We start from the raw sequence: 21408 nt of genomic DNA, 5'->3' as shown, positions 1-21408 counted from the left end.
GGGTACCACGTGGTACCACCCGGCACTGAATTTTTTATCAATTCACCCTTGTAGGACTCGTATATACGATGACCCTAGGTTATTTTTGCCATTGAGAGCTACGTAGATACTAGAGAGAGAGAGAGAGCACGTATTTGTTAGGTTATTTTTGCCACAAAAATGCTACTTGCACAACCGTTGTGTTTGTTGTGTTCGTAATTTTGACCGTCCAGATGTATTTAGACGATCTAGATTTTATAAAAACTCTTCAAAAAGTTCAATTTTTATGGAGAAGAGTTTGAGCGAATCCTGGCCATTTATTACAGCAATGGACGGCTAAAGATTGATTGTGTGTTGTGTTTTATAGAACTGTCGTGTGTGTATCACTTATGTTTTTGCCATTGAGAGCTACGTAGATACTAAAGAGAGAGCGGCAGAGAGACAGGGCACGTATCTGTTCACAGACGGCAGAAGAAGACAGAGGACGACTTACGTACCCAACGGAGGCTCAAGGCGGAGCGATGATGCTGTGGCCGCGATCAAGCGATGAAGGCGACGACGAGTGGGCTTATCTGATTTCCGTCGGCGACTGCTTGGACCTGGGGCCGGACAATCTACTTACTGCCGGTAATTACGCCGACGATTTAGACTCCCTCCCTATACTGCAGACAACCCAGCGGTACGTCGACACCATGCATGATTTAGATGCTCTTCTTAACAAGGACCGTGACTTAGACCACCACCGCCCCGAGTACCAGGTCATAGTCGACTGCAACGCGTTGTCACTTGACATCGACGACGAGATTCTCACCATCCACAACTTCATCCGAGACAACTACAGGTACAAATTCCCTGAGCTTGAATCGCTCGTTCTTCATCCCATCGATTACGCCCGACTGGTTAAAAAGATCGGCAACGAAACGGACCTGACCCTTGTCGACCTGGAAGGCCTTGTACCCTCTGCCATGATTATGGTAATTTCGATTACGGCTTCAACCACCGGCGGCAAACCACTCTCGGAGGAAGTCCTCCGGAAGACAATCGACGCGTGCGATCGCGCTCTCGCTCTCGACTCGTCGAAGAAGAAGGTGCTCGATTTTCTGGAGAGCGGAATGGGATTTGTAGCGCCGAATCTTTCTGCTGTTGTAGGGAGCGCAGTCGCGGCCAAGCTTATGGTGGCTGCTGGTGGTCTATCGGGGTTGGCTTTTATGCCTTCTTGCAATGTTCTGCTCCTCGGTGCTAAGAAAACGGACTTAGCAGGTTTTTCTACCGCGACGTCCCTGTTTCGCGTGGGCTATATTGAACAAGCGGAGATTTTCCAGAGTACACCCCCTCCTTCGAGGAAGCGTGCCTGCAAGCTACTGGCTGGAAAATCAACACTGGCTGCACGCTTAGACTCTCTTGGAGGAGATCCAACTGGGGAGACAGGGAGAGGCTATCATGATGAGATTCGCAAAACTATTGAAAAGTGGCAAGAGCTGCAGCCAGCCAAGCGTGCTAAACCGCTGCCGGTTCCTGATTATAAGCTGGCCAAGAAGAAGAGAGGAGGCCGCCGGTTGAGGAAGATGAAGCAAAGGTATGCGATGACGGACGAGAGGAAGAAGGCAAATAGGATGAAGTTTGGAGTTCCTGAAGAGTGAAGAGAGTGGTGATGGACTTGGAGAAAGGTATGGTATGTATGTTCAGGCTGGGAATGGAAGGTTGCGTGTATCAGTTGGCAGGAGAAAACTTGCTGCAAAAGTAGCTAAGAAGTAGGTTTAATTTTTGCAACTCTGTAGTTTTTTGTTAGTTATCCAGCCAACGCTTGTGGTTTAGTAGTTATAGCCCTTTTTCCTGCTATTTGAGTTTGATAGACACGAATCTTTATCTCAAGCCATTTTGCTAGTTAAGGGTTTATGGGTTCTGATTGAGGTTGAACCCTTTTCAGGTTCAAGGAAAAGCTCTGTGGAAGCAGTGATGCTACCTGAGGAATTACTTCAAGTTTTTCCTTTACACCTGCCCGGGTTTTTATTCCACTCCTTATTTTTTCCTAAGCATATCTCTATTGATTTCAAGTTGCATTCATGTTCTAATTTTGCCATTTAGTAGACCTATATCTGTGGATACTAGTGGCAATTTCGAGTTCTGATTTACCGATACTGCTACTTCTGACCATTCTTTACAAAAATTGTGATTTTGCAGGCACGACCATGTTTCTATATTTATTTGCTTACACAAAATGCTACTGAGTACTGTCCCATGAAAATACAGCATGTTGTAGTGTCTTTTGGTGGAGTTGCACGTTGAATTATGTGATTAAGTTCACTGGTACTTCTTCCACACCCTTTTTTCAGAGTCAAAAAGGCAAAGCTTAATAATCAACTTCGCCGAGGAGTATTTACGAAGTTTTCACAGTTTTTGCTTTCGAAACAAGCAAAGAGAAATACTACAGCTCATGGAGTGGACCCTTTAACTTTACTAGTACAAGATTTAACGTTGAAGAATCAAACAGAATGATTTTGTTCTTGGAACGGGTAAGTTAAGTACCCGCCTGTGAAAATCCCCTAGCTTATGGTATAAAGAAAACATGCTTTGACTTGTTACTTTTCCGACCAAAAAAATCGACCACTCCGAAGATTACCAAGCAAGAAGTCATACTGCAAAAGTAGGAGTCGAATCTCAACCCAAATGCAACTTCTGGCAAGCCACTATATTGAGAAGTTAGAAGTTGCCATGTCCAACATGGAAAACAAACAGCAACCTGGGTTATAACTTCGCAAAAGAGGAACACACTTATCACGACTCAAAACCTCCAACAGGACAGTGAGCAATTCTGTTCTGAATAAAGTTCAACTATGAAATGAAAGAAGTCTGCCAAATTCAATAGATTCCAAAACATGAATTCGCAACCATGTTTGCGAACAAGATTTAAATCGAGTAACCTTACAAGAATCCAAATTTTCAGTAAATTGAATCTATACTTTGCAACCCCCACTGCAAACACTGCAGTTGAGTCCGCATCACCCAACAATGGCAGGTAGTTTCTGTACACCGAATTACCCGAATAAAACAGGCATTAATGCATTCCCCAGCTGCACCTCTCTCATGCTTTCGGATATGGCTCCTACCATAATCTTCAAGATTGCCGCCTCAGAAACAAAATCCATCTCTGGGCAGATGTGTATATATAGAACTATTCATAAATCTGGAGAATTTTAATCAAATGCAGCCCACCTAATAAAAGTTCATGTATTCTTGAGTAGTTCAGTGGATGATTGAAAACACTCCTCAGGGTTGGCATAGAAGTAATCCTCCTCTTTAGGTCTGTCGGGAATCACCAACCTTTTTGTAGGGCTTCCCATGCGATTTGAATGAACTTCCTTAACAGCCGATGAAAATTCATCCCAACTTAGTGATCCACCATTATATTGGTCTATCAGATCAACCAGAAGCTTTCTGTCCAGTAGAATTGTCTTCTTAAACCCAAGGTATCTGGAATGCAATGCAGCACAAGACTGACTCTCAGTTCGGAATTATAGAACTGCAAATGAAGAAAAAAAAATAGAACCCAGAAAAACTAGGAACCAACCGAAAGAGAACCCATAGGTACTATTCTCTTTTAACCAAAACGATTAAAACCATTTCTATCAACCAATCATCCATCAATCACCACCGCAAAGTCCGACAGCAAGGGGTTGATGACAATACAAGTAGTTCTTGGTTTGTCTACTATGATCCTTCCAAGGTAAAAGTTTCAGAGTGGAACAAGAGATCAACTTGTTTTTGGCTAGTGTTGCTATTATCTTGTAAAATGAAAGACATTTACTTTAAAGGAAAACTGAAAGAGGTGACATACAAAATGGGGCAGAGGGGTCTAATCTCTGATTCAAAATTCTATTCGCGAGACAAAGTAAGTAGGATATTCAACACGCGTCACATATCATTTTGGCTATCAACACAAAATGGTACATAGGAAAACAGTACCTGCGGTGCCCTTCGACAACTTTGGCCATGTTCCCGTCATAAGTAGGAACAAAAATATCACTCTCCAGGGAAACAAGATAATCCAAAGCTGCCATTTGGGATGAGTGATTCTGGAAAAACCTAAGGTCTAATGGCTCTAACAGCGTCTCCTTCCTCACCTATAAAAACATAGCCGTAAGACAATAAAGACGAAACAAAAGCAAAACATTACACAAAAACTTGAGACAAGTTAACTTCAGCTTTGTCTACTGACCAATTTTGGATAAGCCGCAGCAAGACTAGCCATTCTCCTTTGTCCACCATAGATTTCTCCAGCTGCAATGTATATCTGGATATTACGATCAATATCTAGTGCCTTTAGAGTAAGTGCAGTTTCCTCAGGGGTCAAAGGGCATAAACCATCTTTCCTCTTCAAGTCAGAGTTTATAATTTTCTCCTTCCACCATGGGTAAGCATATCTGCCCATACACTGAAGTCAGCAGAAGGGTACAAGATGAAAAACCAATTTCCGACAGCCTAATAATCCACAATGAAATACACTCACCTCATTCTTGTCAACTCATCTACCTCCTCGTTGTTGCAACCCTGAGTACACCCAGAAAACGCTAACATGTCCATTTCGTATCGGAGATGAAGTACTAGGAAAGGACCATTTTGCCTAAGAAGCCGGATAACCCTTCTTCCCAACTCCTCTATCTGGGGCATGAATCTGAGAGAACTAAAATTCACCCGACAGCGCAGCTTCTGAATCTCCAGGGGTAGGTCGTTATTGGCAAGCCGAGCATCAGTTCTGTTCAAATGCACAATTTTGTACCTCTTTACCAAAGGAAGAATCTGCATGCAATAAGTGAAACAAAAAAAAAAAACTCACTCAGCAAAAAATGACTCTTGAAGAACGGAAATAAATTAAAGCAATGAAATGCAATAAAACGAACCTTATTATGATAGTAAGAAATGTCAGACCAACTAATGGGTGCCATGGTATGGATCTTTCCCAGCTCAACTCTCCTCTTGAGCCTGGGAGGCAGCTCTTTCAATATCCGAATCTCATCTCTCAAGGATGTAATGAAATGATCGACATCAAATATGTCTTGAAATTCACTGACATATCAAGAAGAATGCAGTCATTCTAAGACAGGAAATAGGGAATCATGAACAAGGGTATAAAACAAAATTATAGTTAGAGATTTTCTCAACCTAAGAAGCTCTAAAATTTCAGTCGTATTAGGGTGCTGTCAATTTACACACCTGGGATCAGCCCAAAAAGATGATTTATCCAGCTCAGGAACAATCAGAGTGAAATTTAAATATCTTGCAATCGCGACCATGTCACATATCTGTACACAGAGTTAAGACAACATTAAGTAACCACTATATGTTCTACAATCAATTAAAGTGCTCATAAAGACCAGAAGAAATGAGAAGCCTCTGTTCGGTTCCCCAAACAAATCACTCACCGCTGCCCTCATTTGATTGAGCCCTCCATTGCATGAGACCATCAGGTAACCATTGTTTGCATAGACTCCTAAAGGGAATACAACCAATTTAAATTGAACACAACAAATGCTAACTATACTTGGAGAGACTAATGATGCAGGAGAAACATCACTACTTCAGAAAATCATATTGTTGGCATACGTGTAAGCAATGAAAAATGCAAAAGTAATGCATACAAGTTTACTGTGATGAAAAGAAGCGATATGAATGGAAAATTTTGGAACCATGAGTCACTGAATAAAGGCAACTATAGAGTAGTCTAATGCATTAACTAACCTACTGAAACCTTTCAAGCTAAGACAGACATTTCAACATGCCTGGACAATAATTGGGTAGCCATATCAACTCTTGTGTAGACAATGAAATCACTTTAGAAAAGATAGTGCACTACAAATATTCAAATATAGAACCGAAAAATCTGCGGTGGGACTAAAGAGGAAGTGGTGAGTCTAGCGATACAACTTTGCAAGCCGAACAAGAACTAGGTTCCATCCCTGGTTACATAGCATAATATGGTCCATTCGAATGTGGATTTATTCACAATGAAGAACACAGTTAGAACCAGCACCAATACAATCTTTTTCTTGTTGAAGAACCTACTAATGTTAGGAACAAAATACTAGCATGACTAGTCAAATTTGTATGCCTCTACACAGACAATTATAGCAATTGGTAACTCACTCTTTGGTGGAAGCAGCACTCTCGCCGGAGCTGAACGCACCATATCCTGAGAGGAACAAGAAGGCCAACCTTTTAACAACCTAGGTCCCCAAGTCTCCCCCAATGCCGTCAACTGCACCAAACAAGTCCACAACAACACCGACGACGTCGCCCTAATCATCCACAGCTTCACCCGAGGCCGCGAAACTATCAAACCCTTCGCCTTCTCCGGTCTGCTCTCTCCCGCATTCTTCATCCCCATCACAACTCTCTCTCTGTCTCTCCTGCAAATGCCCTCCTTCTCTCTCCCAATGTTTGCACACCAAAACCACTTCTTATATTCACCTCCCCTCTAGCTATAAAAAAGCAACTAAATTGGGAGATCAATGCCCTAGAATGACACTAATTTCAATTGAATACTTATCCAAATAAAAAACGACCACAAATGGAAACAATGCAATTAAATTAGCCTCGAATTTGTAGAACGGAACAAAGAGCCACTGTATTTTCTTTCCTTAACTAGGATCGCTCGTACGTTATCTAGTGCGTAATCCAAAAATGTACCATCTTTGGCGATCAAACAAGCCCTAATTGGGGAAATGGAGCGGTGATGTTGGATAAGATTGTTCGTTTTTGTGAGCCAATTTGGAGCCGAGAGAATCTTCGGAGATTGTGACGTCGGGTACGGTGATAATGCGCCGGGTACGCCGGAATGGAACAGCTCCGGTACCGGCGACGGCGAAGGGAGAATATAGAAGGAGAGAGAGAGAGAGAGAGAGAGAGAGAGAGAGAGAGAGAGAGGCGACGTGGGTCAGTGTATGCGCACTCGGTTCTTGATCGTGGTTCTAGTTGGCGAGACTTGTAATCTTCTGCGCGACGCTCTACGCTATCACCAACCATGGTTTGGCCATGTCTGCTAATTAGTCCCCGTTTCACACGTACTTATTTTTTAAATTAAAAATAATGTATATAAGAAAATAATCTATTTTACAAAGCGAAAAATAAGAATTTAAAAAATAAGAATCTTAACGAAATGGAGGCTCAGTCGTTGAAGCGATAGGACCGGCCTTCAACCAATTAGACGGCCCTTTGGGGATTTTTTGTTTTGTTATTTTTTAATTTTTTTTGTTGAATTCACGTTTTATCTTCAGATTAATTATTCATCATTATTCATCTCGACGAGAGGATTCTAAAAGTAAAAAGTATGACGAAAAACCAAAAAAAAAGTTTATTAAAGATGAAGAAATATTGTTGATATTTTTTTGTCTGCAGTGTTGTCTTATATTAATTTTTTTCAATCTTCGGTTTACATCTTTTTTACTTTTTCGATCCATCCATAAATCTCAAAAAATACAATGAAAAACTAAACAAAAATTACCTGAAGTAAATTTTAGTCAAAAATACTGAAGACGGAAATATTTTCGTGAACACGTACTTATTTTGATTGTCAAAACTATTCATTTTTTAAAAATCGTAGATCACAAAAATCGTATTAGTAATCATTTTGGACAAATGTGGATCACAGCAATCATATATGCAAATCATACTGGTCAAATGTTGATCAGCACATGATCTTGTATATACTCCATTAACGTAGGCAAAACGCCAAAACCTCCTTGGTCGAGTTTAGGCTTGTCAATGGACCGGATCCAATTCGAAAAATCTGATTCGATTTGGATCCGATAACGTCGATCCGATAATCCGAATCCGGTAATTCAAATACGGATCGGATCATATTCGGATCGGATTAAATCTGTTATCAATCCGGATCCGATTTTTTAAAATTTTTAAATTTTTTTTAAAAAAAAGTAAATTTTTTATTTTTTAAATAAAAATGTTTAAGAAGTTGTATTTTATTTTAAATTTTTTTCGGAAAATATTTTTTTAATATATATATGTATATATGCTAAAAAATTTGAAGTTAAAAAGTTTTCTGATTCGGATTTTCAGATCGGATCCGAATTTTTCGGATCTGGATTACTACTATCGGATTCGAGTCTTATCGGATTCGGATCGGATTCGGGTCTTATCCGATCCAGATCCGACCCATTGACAGACCTAGTCGAGTTACATAAAATGGAAATAATAATAAAAAATGGAGTAATTTTGCCACTCTCCTTTTTGTTAATGTCATTCTCCTTTGTGTCTTTGATTAGATGATTTGTTTTGTTTTGTGAGAGAAGATGAGTGACATTAAAAAAAAAAGGTAGCAAAATCAATTCTAAAAATAAGGATAACGGAGCTTGACCGGTAAAGTATATGTAAACATGCTAGTAGGTCACAATGCCACACCACTCAAGGGTTGCCTACATTAATACCTACATTAATAAGCCGAGAATGTTGTTGAAAAATACGGAGTAATAAATAACACAGACACTCAACGTCAGAATCTCTTACTTCCGTTGACAAAAAAAAAACCATCAGAAAGTCTATGGCTCCGCTCAACTTTTATCACTTCTTTCATCGCTCTCAATTTCACAGCTCAAAAGTTTAGACGGTTCGGATTCTTACAAGCTTTTCTAACTCTTCCTTGAAATTACTCAAAAGTTGAGCTTCCACTTAAATTTTATCAGATTTTACAGAAATCAATTTAAGTACTATCACTGCAGCATGTGGTAAACATCTACACCTATATTCTGCAAATCCAATACATAAACAGTACAAAAGGGGCAAAACCCTTTTTTTTTTTTTTAAATTTGAAAACAGACAATCTCATGCTCATATGGAACAAAAAACTGGCCGGAGATTACAAAACCCTCGGTCGACGAAATCAGGGCAGGAGAAAACTCAATTTTCGGATGGGAAGAGCCTCTCTTACATTGCTCTCGATTGGTGAATATCGAACGTGCAGCTACAGTATAACACACTTCCATTATTTGTATTATACTGATATTACCAAAAGAATTATTATAATAAAATGAGGAGGGATGGGGATGGTATTGACGAGAGTATTCTCGGGAAGGGCTGGAACTAAATTATTTACTAAAAGTATTTAATATTATTACTATTTAGTAATTGTGTTTTCTAGTTTTCGCCACAAATTTTGGTATTGATCATTAAAGAGAAAAATCAAAAAAATATAAAGATTATAGGTTTTTTGTTGAAAAAATTCGAATAAAACGAATAGAAACATACGCTCTTTTAACAACATTTTTTATTTTCATCTATAAATTTCTAGGGCGCCACTATTCGCAACCCTTTATTTTCTCCTATAGCCCACTACATTTCGGTAAATGGTTGTTGAAAATCATAAATAACATTTCGGTAAATTGCTGTTGAAAACAAGATTATATTTCGGTAACTACATGTCGAAAATATATTCAAGTTTCGGTAAATAACTGCCGAACATGCATTTTCGGTAAATAACTGTTGAAAAAATATTATATTTTGGTAATTGAATGCTGAAAATATATCTCAATTTCGGTAACTAACTGTCGAGTATAATTGAAAATCTTTAACGGGCTATGGGAGAAAATAGAGGGCTACGAATAGCGGCGCCCAATTTCTAATGGAGGACTGATTTAAAAAGAAAAAAGAATTTTTCATAAGTCCACTATAGTACTTTCCAAACCTCCTAGGTCCATTTCTAAATTTTATAACCCACTAAGTCCACTAATAATTTTAATGACAAAAATACCCCATCTAAGAAATAAGGACTTTGTTTGGCTAACAAGAAAAAATATTTTTTTCATATTTTTTCGTTTTTGTTGCAATCAAATCGTCGCCGCTGCCATCACGCCACATATAACGTTATATGTGTAACAAAAAACGTATTTTTCCATTTTTTTCGATTTTTTTTATTGAACCAATTACACTTAACATTATATATGTGACAAATTTCTCCCTTTTTTTTCCTATTTTTCTTGTATTGATTTTTTAATGTTATATGAGTGATAAAAATTTCCTAACATACAACATTATATGAGTGAGAAATTTTTTCTAACATGCAACATTTCTTTTTGGTTTTTCTTGTTTTTAGTCTTTAGCGTTATATGGTGGTTCATACAAAACATATACTGTAACATTATATGTGAGTTTTTGAATATTTAAATATCGCAAAAAAAAAAGAACATATAAAATTATATTTGAGCTTCTGCAGCTCTGAATCTCACAAAAAAATAGAACATAACATATAACATTATATGTGAGTTTCTGTAGTTTTAAATCTCACAAAAAAATAGAATATATAACATTATATTTGAGCTTCTGTATCTCTAAGTCTCACAAAACATAACATAAAATTATATGTTCTCAAAACAACATCATATCTTTCCAACAATATTTTATATCTCAAAAAATAACATTATATGTTCACATATCATGCCACCATTATCCTTGTTTCCAATTGCGCATTGAATCCCAAGTTGAATATTGATGAGGCCACAGTGAGTTGAGCTTCATTTTTTCACCGTTTTTTCATCAAAACCTTCATCGGATTCTTCAAAATTTTGATTTTCTGCATCCGAATAGCATTCTCATAACCTCTATATCTAGATATATACATATTCAAAACAACATAAGCAATATTAATATATCTAAAAAATGAGATATAATAGTATATGTCTAACCCTAGGAAAGACACATATTACACATACCAAAAGTTCACATATAACGTTATATACTCCGTTGTTCATCACTTATTGAATTGGTCCGTGCGGCGGTCTTTTCGACTTGCTTCTGATAATATATGGATATATCCATATGTGCTTTTGAGAGGCCGCTACGCGGACCTATTCAATAAGAGAACATAAAACGTTACTAGTTCCTTTTTTTTTTTTTAGTTTTACAAGACAATATCTCATATACAACATTATATGCTCTTTATGCAAATTGAAATATTTTTTTTATGTCAATACAAGCTCATATATATATAACGTTATAACCATATATATGTATATATGGTCACAAATATTCTCATATAACCATATATAATCATATATAGATATATCCATATGTGTTTTTGAGAGGCCACTGCGCGGACCAATTCAATAAGAAAACATATAACGTTATTAGTTCATTTGTTTTGGAGTTTTACAGGACAAAATTAGGTACCAAGTGCAAATTGTCACATATAACATATAACGTTATCAGTCAGAGAGACCGCTGCGCGGACCAAATCAATAAGTGATTGATGAAAAACACAATATAACCTTATATATTTATTCAAAAAACTTCAGATCTCTAACCTTAGGAAAAGCACACATATAACCTTATGTATGTATTCAAAAACCTCCAAATCTGATGATAACCAGACACGGGACAAACAAAAGACCGGATCAACCTTCTTATAATATTATATTTTTTATTTTTACTACTCCAAATCTCTCTCCAGTAAAACAAATATAAAACCAGATCAACCTTCTTAATACGATAGACAAACCAACTTTAAAGCACGTTTATGAAAAAACAGAATAACGTTATATAATTGACTGATACTACAAATTCCACACACATAATAAGTCGAAAATCCAAATTCTTTCAAGATTAGTGCAAGATATAGACTATAACCTTAAATATCAAAGAGATCTTTGATGTTGAAGCAGTAAATTACATTAACCTTGATTGATTTGCAAAAGACTCATTGGTGACTTTGAGAAGGAATCTTGCTAAATACCACCACTAGAACAACACCAATGAGTTGGTGGTAGGCGCCGGTCCTAACCTCGTCGATGACGGTGGGCTCCAGATCGACGAAGACGATGCGGGGTACGTGCTTCCCGACGCCAATCTCACTAAAGAATACGTTGAATGCGTGGTTGCCGCCGCCCACCGTCTTGTCGCTCGGCATTTGCCCATCGGGTTGCGTAAAAACAACCAAAAACAAAAAAAACTTAAATCGGTTAAATCGAAACGAAATGGCGTCAAAGACAACGGAAAGTTCGACGGAGGTCTGTTGAACCATAATTAGTAAAAATGGAAGGAGATTAATTAATAAATCTCTCTCTCAAGGAAATCCAAGTTACAATTGTGCAGCATTAATTTCTTGTCTAACTGTGAGGGAAACCCAGATCAAGATCTTGAAGTTTAAAGAGAAATCCAGTTCAAGATTTTGAATTTCAGGAAAATCCAAGCGGCAAAAAGGAAACTAGAAATTCCAAAATTACCTGGCACTGGCCGAGAATTCTACAAGGAATCTCGACTTCGAACTCAACAGGGAGACCAAGGAACCCATTGAATTGATCAAATGTGACATGGGTCCTTTCGCATCAGGACATAGTCGTGGGAGAGGGCGAAGATGCAGCTGGCGGCGGAGGCGTGGCCGGTGACGGCGGCGATCATGGGCATGAGGGAGTCGGCGACTAGGGAACGGAGCTTGGAGGCCTTGAGTTTGAGAGAGAGGGAGAGAGAGGAGGCTGTACGCTAGATTTGTTTGTGGTCTAGGGTTTCTCAACTTATATAGGAGGATATTTTTATCTTAGTTTAATTTCTTTTTTAAAAGAAATGGACTTAAGGCCTTACTAAACCTATATTAGTGGACTAGAGGGGTTACATACATTAGAAGTGGACTAACTGGGTTACAAGTTCTCTATAGTGGACCCTAAACTAATTTTTTATTAAAAGTATACTCCAAATTTAATATAAAAAATAAAACAAACAAAAAGTGCACGTGCCACAGTGTGAGTGAGTAGGGCTCCGTTCCAGAACACTTTTCTTAAAAAATAAATACTTATTTCATATTTTCAAACTCAAAAATAATGTAAATGAAAAATAAATTTTCAAATTTTTTTGCACCGTATTAAAAATCTCAATGAAATCTATCAAACAAGATCCATATTGATAGGAAAATAATTTATATAAGCACATAATTTTTGAGCTTAAAATTACCTTCTTAAAAAATAAGTACTTATTTTTTCTTTCCGGAACGGAGTCTAGGTCAAACCCAGCGTTCCTACTGGGAGCACTTCGCAAGATTTCTCGCTCCAGAGAGAGAAAGAGAGAGGAGAGAGAGAGAGAGAAACGAAGCCCCAAATCGGTTTCGAATCGAGCAGTGATCTCGCGACTGAGCTGATCTGAAAAGAAGAAACTTCCTTCCAAATTTCCAATGGCTCCAGTTGCCCCCAGATCTGGAGACGCCATTTTCGCCAGCGTCGAGCGCGTGGTAAGCCCCAGTGAGACTCTTTCAAATTCCCTTCTCTGTGTTTGCTTTCCAAAAGACGTCTCTTTTTTTGGATTTCAAAGCGATCGCCGCTGTGTTTTCGTAGCAACCAGCAGTCCGATTAATCTATATTGGTTTAGGTTGCAATAAGGCCACCCAATAGATTACGCACTGATGTATGTGTTGTGAAATTTGAGCGGTGACAGAATTCTGAGCTCTTCACCCTAACCTATGGAGCCATCGTGCGTCAACTGCTCACGGATCTGGAGGAGGTCGATGAAGTCAACAAACAGCTTGATCAAATGTATTCCCCCCTTCTCTCTCTCTAGCTCTCTGCATATAAGCGTGTGATTAAGTAGTTTTATGTCTGTTGCTGTTCTAACTATCGGGGCGGAGCCAGAATTTGCACTTAAGGGGGCTAATGAAGAAAGAAATTTTTTCGCCAGACTATATGTTTTTGACAGAAAGCAAGCAACCACTTATGTAGGTGACAACTCCCTGTTCTTTTTCTTCTTTCTTTTTAAGTTTAGTGATAGTTCGTCAAAACAATTGTCCAAGATTGCTAGACCGAACACACAAGGCACATAGTCTTAAGTCCAAGAGCGGGAATTTGAAGAATTAAATCTCGAGGAAATCATTGGTACTCATTATGCTGCAGCAAATCAACGTCTATCTATTCTACTATCTCTTTTCTAATATGTAAATGGAGAGCACTACTTTGGTGTCTCCCATTTTTGAAGCCTCGTCAGAAAGTGATTTCCATAATTGCCCTTCTAAAAATTAAGTATTTATGACTATTTTTAACTTTCCATTGAATTATTGTTATGGGTAAATAGTAATCAATTTAAAACCACCTATCATAACCACCATCCCACTATCTCCACCTATTGTACAAATGTTCACACAGATAGCGTGTGCCCTCCGTCTAGTGTGGGTAAAGGGGTTCCTACAAATGTTAGTATACTAAGAGTAAAATTGTTCTATATGTGTAAAATCTCATGTATATTTTCTGACAATGTGATAAACTTTTGTACTAGACTACCAGAATATTATGATTTTTTCATGTGTGGAGGCCAGGGCCCTGTGGGTCCCTTAGTACCTCTGCCCATGCTAACTATTGTCTTTCTGCTGGAACTTTTTGCTAAGTTATGTCTCTTTGCTGATTATATGAATAAGTTTGATGGTGTACATTTGACTGCCTAATTCTCCTGCAGGGGTTATAATATTGGAGTGCGGCTAGTTGATGAGTTCTTAGCTAAGTCCAACGTCTCCAGATGTGTTGACTTCAAGGAAACTACTGAAGTAATTGCAAAGGTCTATTATCTTCCTTTGTTTGTTACCAATTTGTTATAGACGGGGGGGGGGGGGGGGGGGGGTGTTAATTCTATTGATTTTTTCGTTCATTTTCGCAATGAATTTAAATTATTTAGTAACTGCTTTTTATAAGTATTTATTGGAACATAGAGTCCTTATCTGTTTTGAGTCTTGGTTGTGTCTTCGAGGTTGTATTTTACACCTCTTTAAGGTTTTTTGTTGTTCCTTTGCGTCTATCAACATAGCTTTTCTAATTGTTATTTCTGGTGCTGGCGATTATTGGACGTAGGTCTCTTATCTAAAGGTGTGCATATAGCACTATCCATTTATCATAGCAGTTATTGGTCAGGTATAGTTGTTAGAACAGGTCAAGAAGCTCCTTCAGGTTTGGAGGGCTAGACTGTGAAATAAAACATGTGTTGCTATATAATGGGAGACCACCTTATTGGAGATCCATAGATTCTAAAGCAACTTATCAAGAAATGGGGAAAAAATGTCCAAATTCTGAAGCAGTCATGCATGGTCTTTGCATGCTAAGAAAACCGATTATTTTGTATGATGGTAATCATATTTTTCATTTGACCAATGGGAAGACTGGGAAAGTCCTAATTGTTTTGAAAGAATTCAATTAAAACATCCCACTATTTCACTCATGAGCAAGCCGGGTGAATAACGAAAGAGAAGACAGAGACAAGGAAATGAAATTATTGCCTGGTAAATGATATTAACAGGAGAATATAAATATTTTTCTGCTCATAAAAAAATAACAATTATTTGAAGAATTCGTGGAAATTTTCAATGAAACGATGGGTGGAGGTCAACGTGAGATGTGTAACATGTGTTGTTTATGCACTCTACTATATTGAAAGTGCAAAGTTTCTATTAGACGATGACTTGCATTGTTTCATATGATTTGTGTGTGTTTGGTCTCCATCGGGATATACATGGTTATGTTCGTTGATTAGCTGACAATATTTGTAACAGGTTGGTTTCAAAATGTTTCTAGGGGTCACTGCATCTGTGACCAATTGGGATGCTGATGGAACCAGTTGCAGTCTTATTTTGGAGGATAACCCACTAGTAGACTTTGTTGAGCTTCCTGACACATGTCAAGGTCTATATTATTGCAACATAATAAGTGGAGTTATCAGAGGAGCTCTGGAGATGGTAAGCTTTTTTCTCCTACCAAACTGTTTGAGATCTCTTATTTCTTATTGTACGATTAACCTGATGTTGGTACTCTCTGCATTGCACACTGGACTTGGAATTTATTTCATGCAAGATATGAAAATGGATTCGTCCCTTGCAATGGTATTGGCGCTTTGTGCTATACTAGTATTCCAACTTATACCAATAACTCTTATCACCCATGAGAGAGGTGGCTTAGATCACTGCTGTTCGTGATTGATCAATGTGAATTAGGAAAGCTCTTTTGCTTTCCAGACTTCAATTTATTACAACATGAAATGCCCATGGAATTAAAAGAAGCATTAGCTTTTAAATGTGTATGAAATTCTTCTATTTTAAAAGTCTAAAGTTTTCACTTTAGACTTTTAGTGATTTTATTTTCCTTGCTCTCTAAATGAGCTTTTGCACAAACTAAGGTGGGTTACTTAGGGCATGTAACTATCCATAAGGGAGTGGCTGCAGATCCTGCTAAGGTGGGGTGTACGAAAACTGGGCCACATGCTTAAGAAAGACCGTCTCTTGGAGTGCATCAGCAGAGCAAGCTTTCCAAGTTCTCAAGGATTGCTATGTCTTCTACATTTGTTTTACACCATAGTGGTCCAAAACTTTTCTTATTGCGTTTGATGTTTGTGGGTGTTTTTTCTTTTTCGTGTGTGTGTTGGGGGTACAAAGGATGATGCGGAGTGTACTTAGCTAGCTCAACAGTTTGGAGTGGTTGGGTGGCTTACCTTGAGGCTACTCTGGTGTTGAGAGGACTTCTTATAGGCTTACACTTTCATTTTATGCGAAAGGCGGGATGTGATGAGTTCTTTTTAAAATTTGCTGAAAAATGTGACTTTTGTCGAAAGATAAGTATTAAATCTCCAAATTGCCATGTTTGCTGTAACCTTTATCTATTCCTTAAGGAATGTAGACTGATATTTCCATGGACTTTATTGATTATGTTGTCCTACCGATCAAGAGTTGAATCTTAGTTAACATTCTTTGTAGGTCTTTGATGAAATGTGTCGGTTTCTTGCTAAAGTAATTGAGGAATGTAAACTGCTTTTCTTTTTTCTCATATTGCTTTAATTGAGTTGATCCACTAGATATTGTGAACTGCTCAATATTGTCAAGGCATCTAAAGGCATATTTTGGGTGAGATTAGGTTGGATAAGTGATTTAGGTTGTGGTTGGAAAGTGTTGTGAAGTGCCTTTAGGCATGGGTGATTGGCTAGTTATTTCTACATAACAGTTAGGTTGAGCAAAGCTGCACTTTTTATGGCCTTAGCTCATCCTTGTGGAGTAACTGAGGTGGCTCAATCAGTCTTCACAAGTAACTTTTTTGCGAAAAAAAAAGGGTTTCAAGGCACAGAAATGTATTTTGAGTTCCTCCTACGATCCTCAAAAAGATGGCCGAACAGAGGTCTTTAGGTGTTGGGGAATTGAAGTTATATGGCTGGGGATACACCTATGTATTGGCTAAATTGTTTCCACTTGTTGAGTGGTGGTACAACATTACTTTCCATATCTCAACTTGTTTCACTGAATCATTCCCTAATCCCTATGAAGTGGTTTAGTCAACCACCGTCTGTTTAAAGCAATATGTAATCTAATATAACAACTAATAATTATACCTTACCAAATGGGCAGACCGGCAGACCATGGTAAGCGTTCTTAGATCACTTAAATACATCTCAGGACAGAATGAAACAAATGGATGATAAACACACAAGTGTGAGCACTGAGAGGTCCTTTGACGTTCCTGATTGGCTTTACCTAAATGTGCAGTCTTTAGGAGGGTGAAAACAAAGTTGGCTCCTAGATATTTTGGACCTTTTGAAGTCATTGAGAAAAACGGGTGGGATTAGTGGCCTACAAATTACAACTACCTCCAAATTCTAGAGTGCATCCAGTGTTTGTTGTGTCCATCATTAAAAGGAAAGTGGTCAATGCTGCAGCAGTTCATAGCGCCTATTGTCACTGTTGATGGGCAACTGCATGAAGAGCCTAGCTGTTTTCGATAGGAGAGTGATCAAGAAGCGTAATCGACAACAAAACCAGGTTCTCATTGACTGGTCCAATAGAGTTTGAGAGGATACTACTTGGTAGCAAATTTTCCATTTCCAACCTTGAGTGCAAGGTTGTTTCTAAAGGGAAGGGAATAATAAATTGTCCTAGGAGTATAACTTTTAGGAGTTGTTATGGTTTAGTAGTTTACGCATTGTTGTTAGAATTCCTTTGCTTGTATTTCCATAAATTCTGTTAGCAAGGGAATCTTTTCTGTTTTGGTAGTCAGAGAAAGGAGCCTATGTTAGAGGGATCTATGAGGGAAAGTTTTTTAGTGAAGTGTTGTCGTTTTCCATTGTAAATGGTTTTGTTCCTTTCATCTTCAATAAACCAGGAACTCCATTGATTGAAGCTTTGTTGTCCTCTAACTTCCATTTTCCTCGTGGCACCACTCAAACTAGCCTGGCTCTGATATCATGTTAACATGCACAAGTAACACAAGAGAAGTAAGAAATATACTCTGTATTCTTCGATTAAGGACTACAAGAACACAGTGGACAACATAGGAAAACACACCTTAATGGCTCAAAGACGTACTACCCTAACAAGAAAAGATATACGGCAATTGACATAATACTACTATTTTCACTGTTACAAATCAGAAACTCCCTGCTGTGCATTATCACATTTTGACCAAACTCCATCGCCCGTGCATAGTGCTCGCGAAGCCGAGTGTTTACCTTTTGTCACCTGAGATAATAGGGGGAGAAGTTTTATGTTGAAGGATTTCAAAACCGTTCAGATTCTTCTCCATTTAGAGACGATCCATGTATTTCCTCAGATTTCGATAAAGAGATAAGAGAGTTGGTTGTTGCTTGATTTTCCTCATAGAGTTTCAGCAACGGTAGATTGAGGAAGAGGTACTGGAACTGAGAATACAATCATTCAGTGGAGGGCACTTCTTGTAATCATGTGGAAAATGGGTAATTGGAATTGTGGACAAGACTGAGCTCCACCCCAGACATGTGTTAGTTTTTGCCAATTGGCCCACCCATATAATTTTGGTGGAGCGATTTTTGGCAGTTTACCCACTGTTTGGTGAGTAGTATCGGCGTGTTGGAGTGCATGTCTGAATCTATTGAGGATTGAATCAATGTTAGTTTAATTACTTATGGCCTATGGGCATGTTGAAGTATTCTGTTGTTAAGGAATTTGGTGCTAGAATAATTGGATGCATTATGTTCGTGGGTACCTTCAGTATTTAATTTCTCTCAAATTTTCAGGTGTCAATGAAGACTGAAGTCTCGTGGATACGTGATATGCTTCGAGGGGATGATGTGTTTGAGTTGCACGTGAAACTTCTGAAGCAAGTTCCTGAGGAATATCCATACAAGGATGATGAGTAACACGCTACATCGACTCTCAGTATCTTGTATATTGAATTATGGTTTTCAGGCCTTTCTTTTGTTTTCTATTTGAACGTTTCTGCATGCTTTGATTTGCTCTAGTTTTGTAACTCTTATCATTTGCTTTTATCGGTTAACTTGAAGCATCTTATGGAATTTTGATAAGATCATTGTATCAGTCCTTTTCATGGTGATTTTGATTACAGGACACTGTTGCTCACATCTCTCCACTAATTTTGTAAATTTTCTGTAGGTATTTTTTTGTTTACAACCACAGGTGGATTTCGGCCTTCTTTGGTTTAGACATTCCAATTAGGTAGGAGATCATGTTGAGTATGTTGGATATGCATTTGCTTTTATAGCAGGATAGAAATGCCCATCTTATGGGAATTCGTGGGAGATATTTCTACGAAGGTTTAGCGAAAGATGACGTCTGATCTTATGTTTCAACAAAACAAAAGATCTTTCACAAAATAGAATACTCTTCTAGTAATCCACAGCCCAGCATGGATGATGCGTGGAGTAGTTTGCTCCCTTTGGCTTGTTTTCATAACAGAAGAACAAAAAGATGTGATGCTTTTGAAAACTAGGGTGCTTTCCTGATTTCTCTTGCACATGTACCTCCTAGTGTCTTGAAGTGTAGAATGCGATGTCCGGTGTGGTTCAATCATCTTTCAAAGAGTATTCACATGCTTTTGCCTGGAAGGGTTTTCGATTCATTCCCGCCGTTGCTTGCTTTGTACGTTGTTGTGTTCCTGGACAATTCCCGCGGCTTCTCGCTGAGTAGAGATTTTCTCTATCTGTGTGAGGGCTCCGATTGTGCTCTATCTGAAGTAATTCCTACACCTGGACCAATCATGTGCGTAATTGCTCTAACTTCATATCGTTTTCTGATTGTGTAGACTCTAGAACAAGTGGCAAATTACTGTAGAATGCTAAGAAAATTGCAATCGATTAAGTGCTTTGGATTGCTTGCTCTCGTACCTGAGGTGCTGGGGGAAACTGCTGATAAAATTTGACCACAATACTAACTCAACAGTAATGGCTGAATTCTGGTTGTTAACGACTACGGAAAAATGGTAAGACCACAATTGACTAGTGAGAATGCCAAGTTTTCTGTTTGGAAGCACTTAGTATATGCTTGATGCTGGAGAATTTCAAAATGAAAAGAAATTCTCCAGCATTAACTCAAAATCAATCATACTTTGAACCGGCGCCTTAATGCTGGAGAATTTCATTTTGATTACTCGATATCGGGCTCAATGTGTCCGAATAATCAAAAGAAAATGTTGCATGCATGTACTTTCAAGCTTCTTCGTCCCAGCTTACAACTGGTTTCTGAGACTAATCTAGTATTCAAGTTCTACTTGTATTCGACTCGTGTTGACTGTTGAATCAGGGCAATGACAACTTTTTAAAGAACTGACCATCTATTAATCTGTTGTGCTTGAGGAGTCTGCTTCATTACCTGAATAGCTTTGCAATTGGGTAGATACCAAGGTTTTGAATCTCACACCGTACAAATGGACGCGTATCGGTATTGATCAAATCTGATACCCTATATCTCCAATTTCATTCTGGCTCAACTATCGGTCGATATCAATTGGTACCAGCCGGTCTACTAGACATGGTTTGAGATAGCTTGTCTCCCCTCTTTCTACTGGATATATAGATAGTGATAGTTTGGACTAGATTAATTTGAGCAATGCTACGTACACAATCTTAAAACACAACTCCGGTCACAACCGCTTACAGGACCGTTCGATGCGCATGGGTACACATGCAACGAACGGTTTCAAATACCGTTCTGTCTAGAGTTGTGTTTTAAAGTCGTGTGTTCTAGACTTTCTGGATTAATTATTCATACAGTGTGTATTCTTGGTGTTTAGTTTCTCGTCAAAATATTTGGGATAAGTATTCATATCAACGAGAAAAATCAAAAAATTATAAAAATGTGAACCGAAATTGATAAAAGTAGGGACCACAAAAGGTTGTAAAACTGTGTATGATTTTATCAAAAATTGAAAACAATTTAAATTGCTTAATTTAAGATAAATCCACCCTCAATAGACACTAATAATACAGCAACTGGCCCTACTATGAGTGAGAAAGTGATCTCATTCACAATTGCTTTCAAGTCCTTAAGAGTCTCTTTCTTTCGTTGTCTTTCAGCCTTCGATATTCGTCTCCTGCATCACAAAATCCAACTTAAAACACAAATTATTCAAACCTAATTTCCAAACCATGCTTAAACAACCCGTACTGGACTTGATAACCTTATTTAGAATGAGATTTTGATTACTAGAACAAACTGTA

General features: G+C 38.1%; 3 protein-coding genes across 3 annotated transcripts; 2 read left to right on the top strand and 1 right to left on the bottom strand.

Annotated features, from left to right (window-relative positions):
- The first annotated feature begins 371 nt into the window (after positions 1-371).
- LOC131311968 (U4/U6 small nuclear ribonucleoprotein Prp31 homolog) lies at positions 372-2163 on the top strand. Its single transcript, XM_058339639.1, has 2 exons — positions 372-1730; positions 1907-2163. The coding sequence occupies exon 1, from the start codon at positions 501-503 to the stop codon at positions 1617-1619; it is 1119 nt and encodes a 372-aa protein (XP_058195622.1). The 5' UTR covers positions 372-500; the 3' UTR covers positions 1620-1730; positions 1907-2163.
- Positions 2164-2782: 619 nt separating this feature from the next.
- Positions 2783-6979, bottom strand: LOC131311967 (rhamnogalacturonan I rhamnosyltransferase 1-like). The gene is made up of 8 exons (XM_058339638.1): positions 6121-6979; positions 5400-5467; positions 5191-5279; positions 4878-5043; positions 4487-4776; positions 4196-4400; positions 3943-4100; positions 2783-3450 (listed from the first exon to the last, which is right to left on the bottom strand). The coding sequence occupies exons 1-8, from the start codon at positions 6359-6361 to the stop codon at positions 3204-3206; spliced, it is 1464 nt and encodes a 487-aa protein (XP_058195621.1). The 5' UTR covers positions 6362-6979; the 3' UTR covers positions 2783-3203.
- Positions 6980-12963: 5984 nt separating this feature from the next.
- On the top strand, positions 12964-19312 carry LOC131311203 (uncharacterized). The gene is made up of 5 exons (XM_058338547.1): positions 12964-13198; positions 13402-13499; positions 14410-14509; positions 15494-15676; positions 18970-19312. The coding sequence occupies exons 1-5, from the start codon at positions 13142-13144 to the stop codon at positions 19090-19092; spliced, it is 561 nt and encodes a 186-aa protein (XP_058194530.1). The 5' UTR covers positions 12964-13141; the 3' UTR covers positions 19093-19312.
- The last annotated feature ends 2096 nt before the right edge of the window (positions 19313-21408 follow it).

Source organism: Rhododendron vialii, chromosome 12a (genome assembly GCF_030253575.1).
Source record: "Rhododendron vialii isolate Sample 1 chromosome 12a, ASM3025357v1".
Lineage (NCBI taxonomy): Eukaryota > Viridiplantae > Streptophyta > Magnoliopsida > Ericales > Ericaceae > Rhododendron > Rhododendron vialii.
The sequence above is the reverse complement of the archived record's forward strand: the minus strand, read 5'-3'. Positions and strand labels throughout refer to the sequence as shown.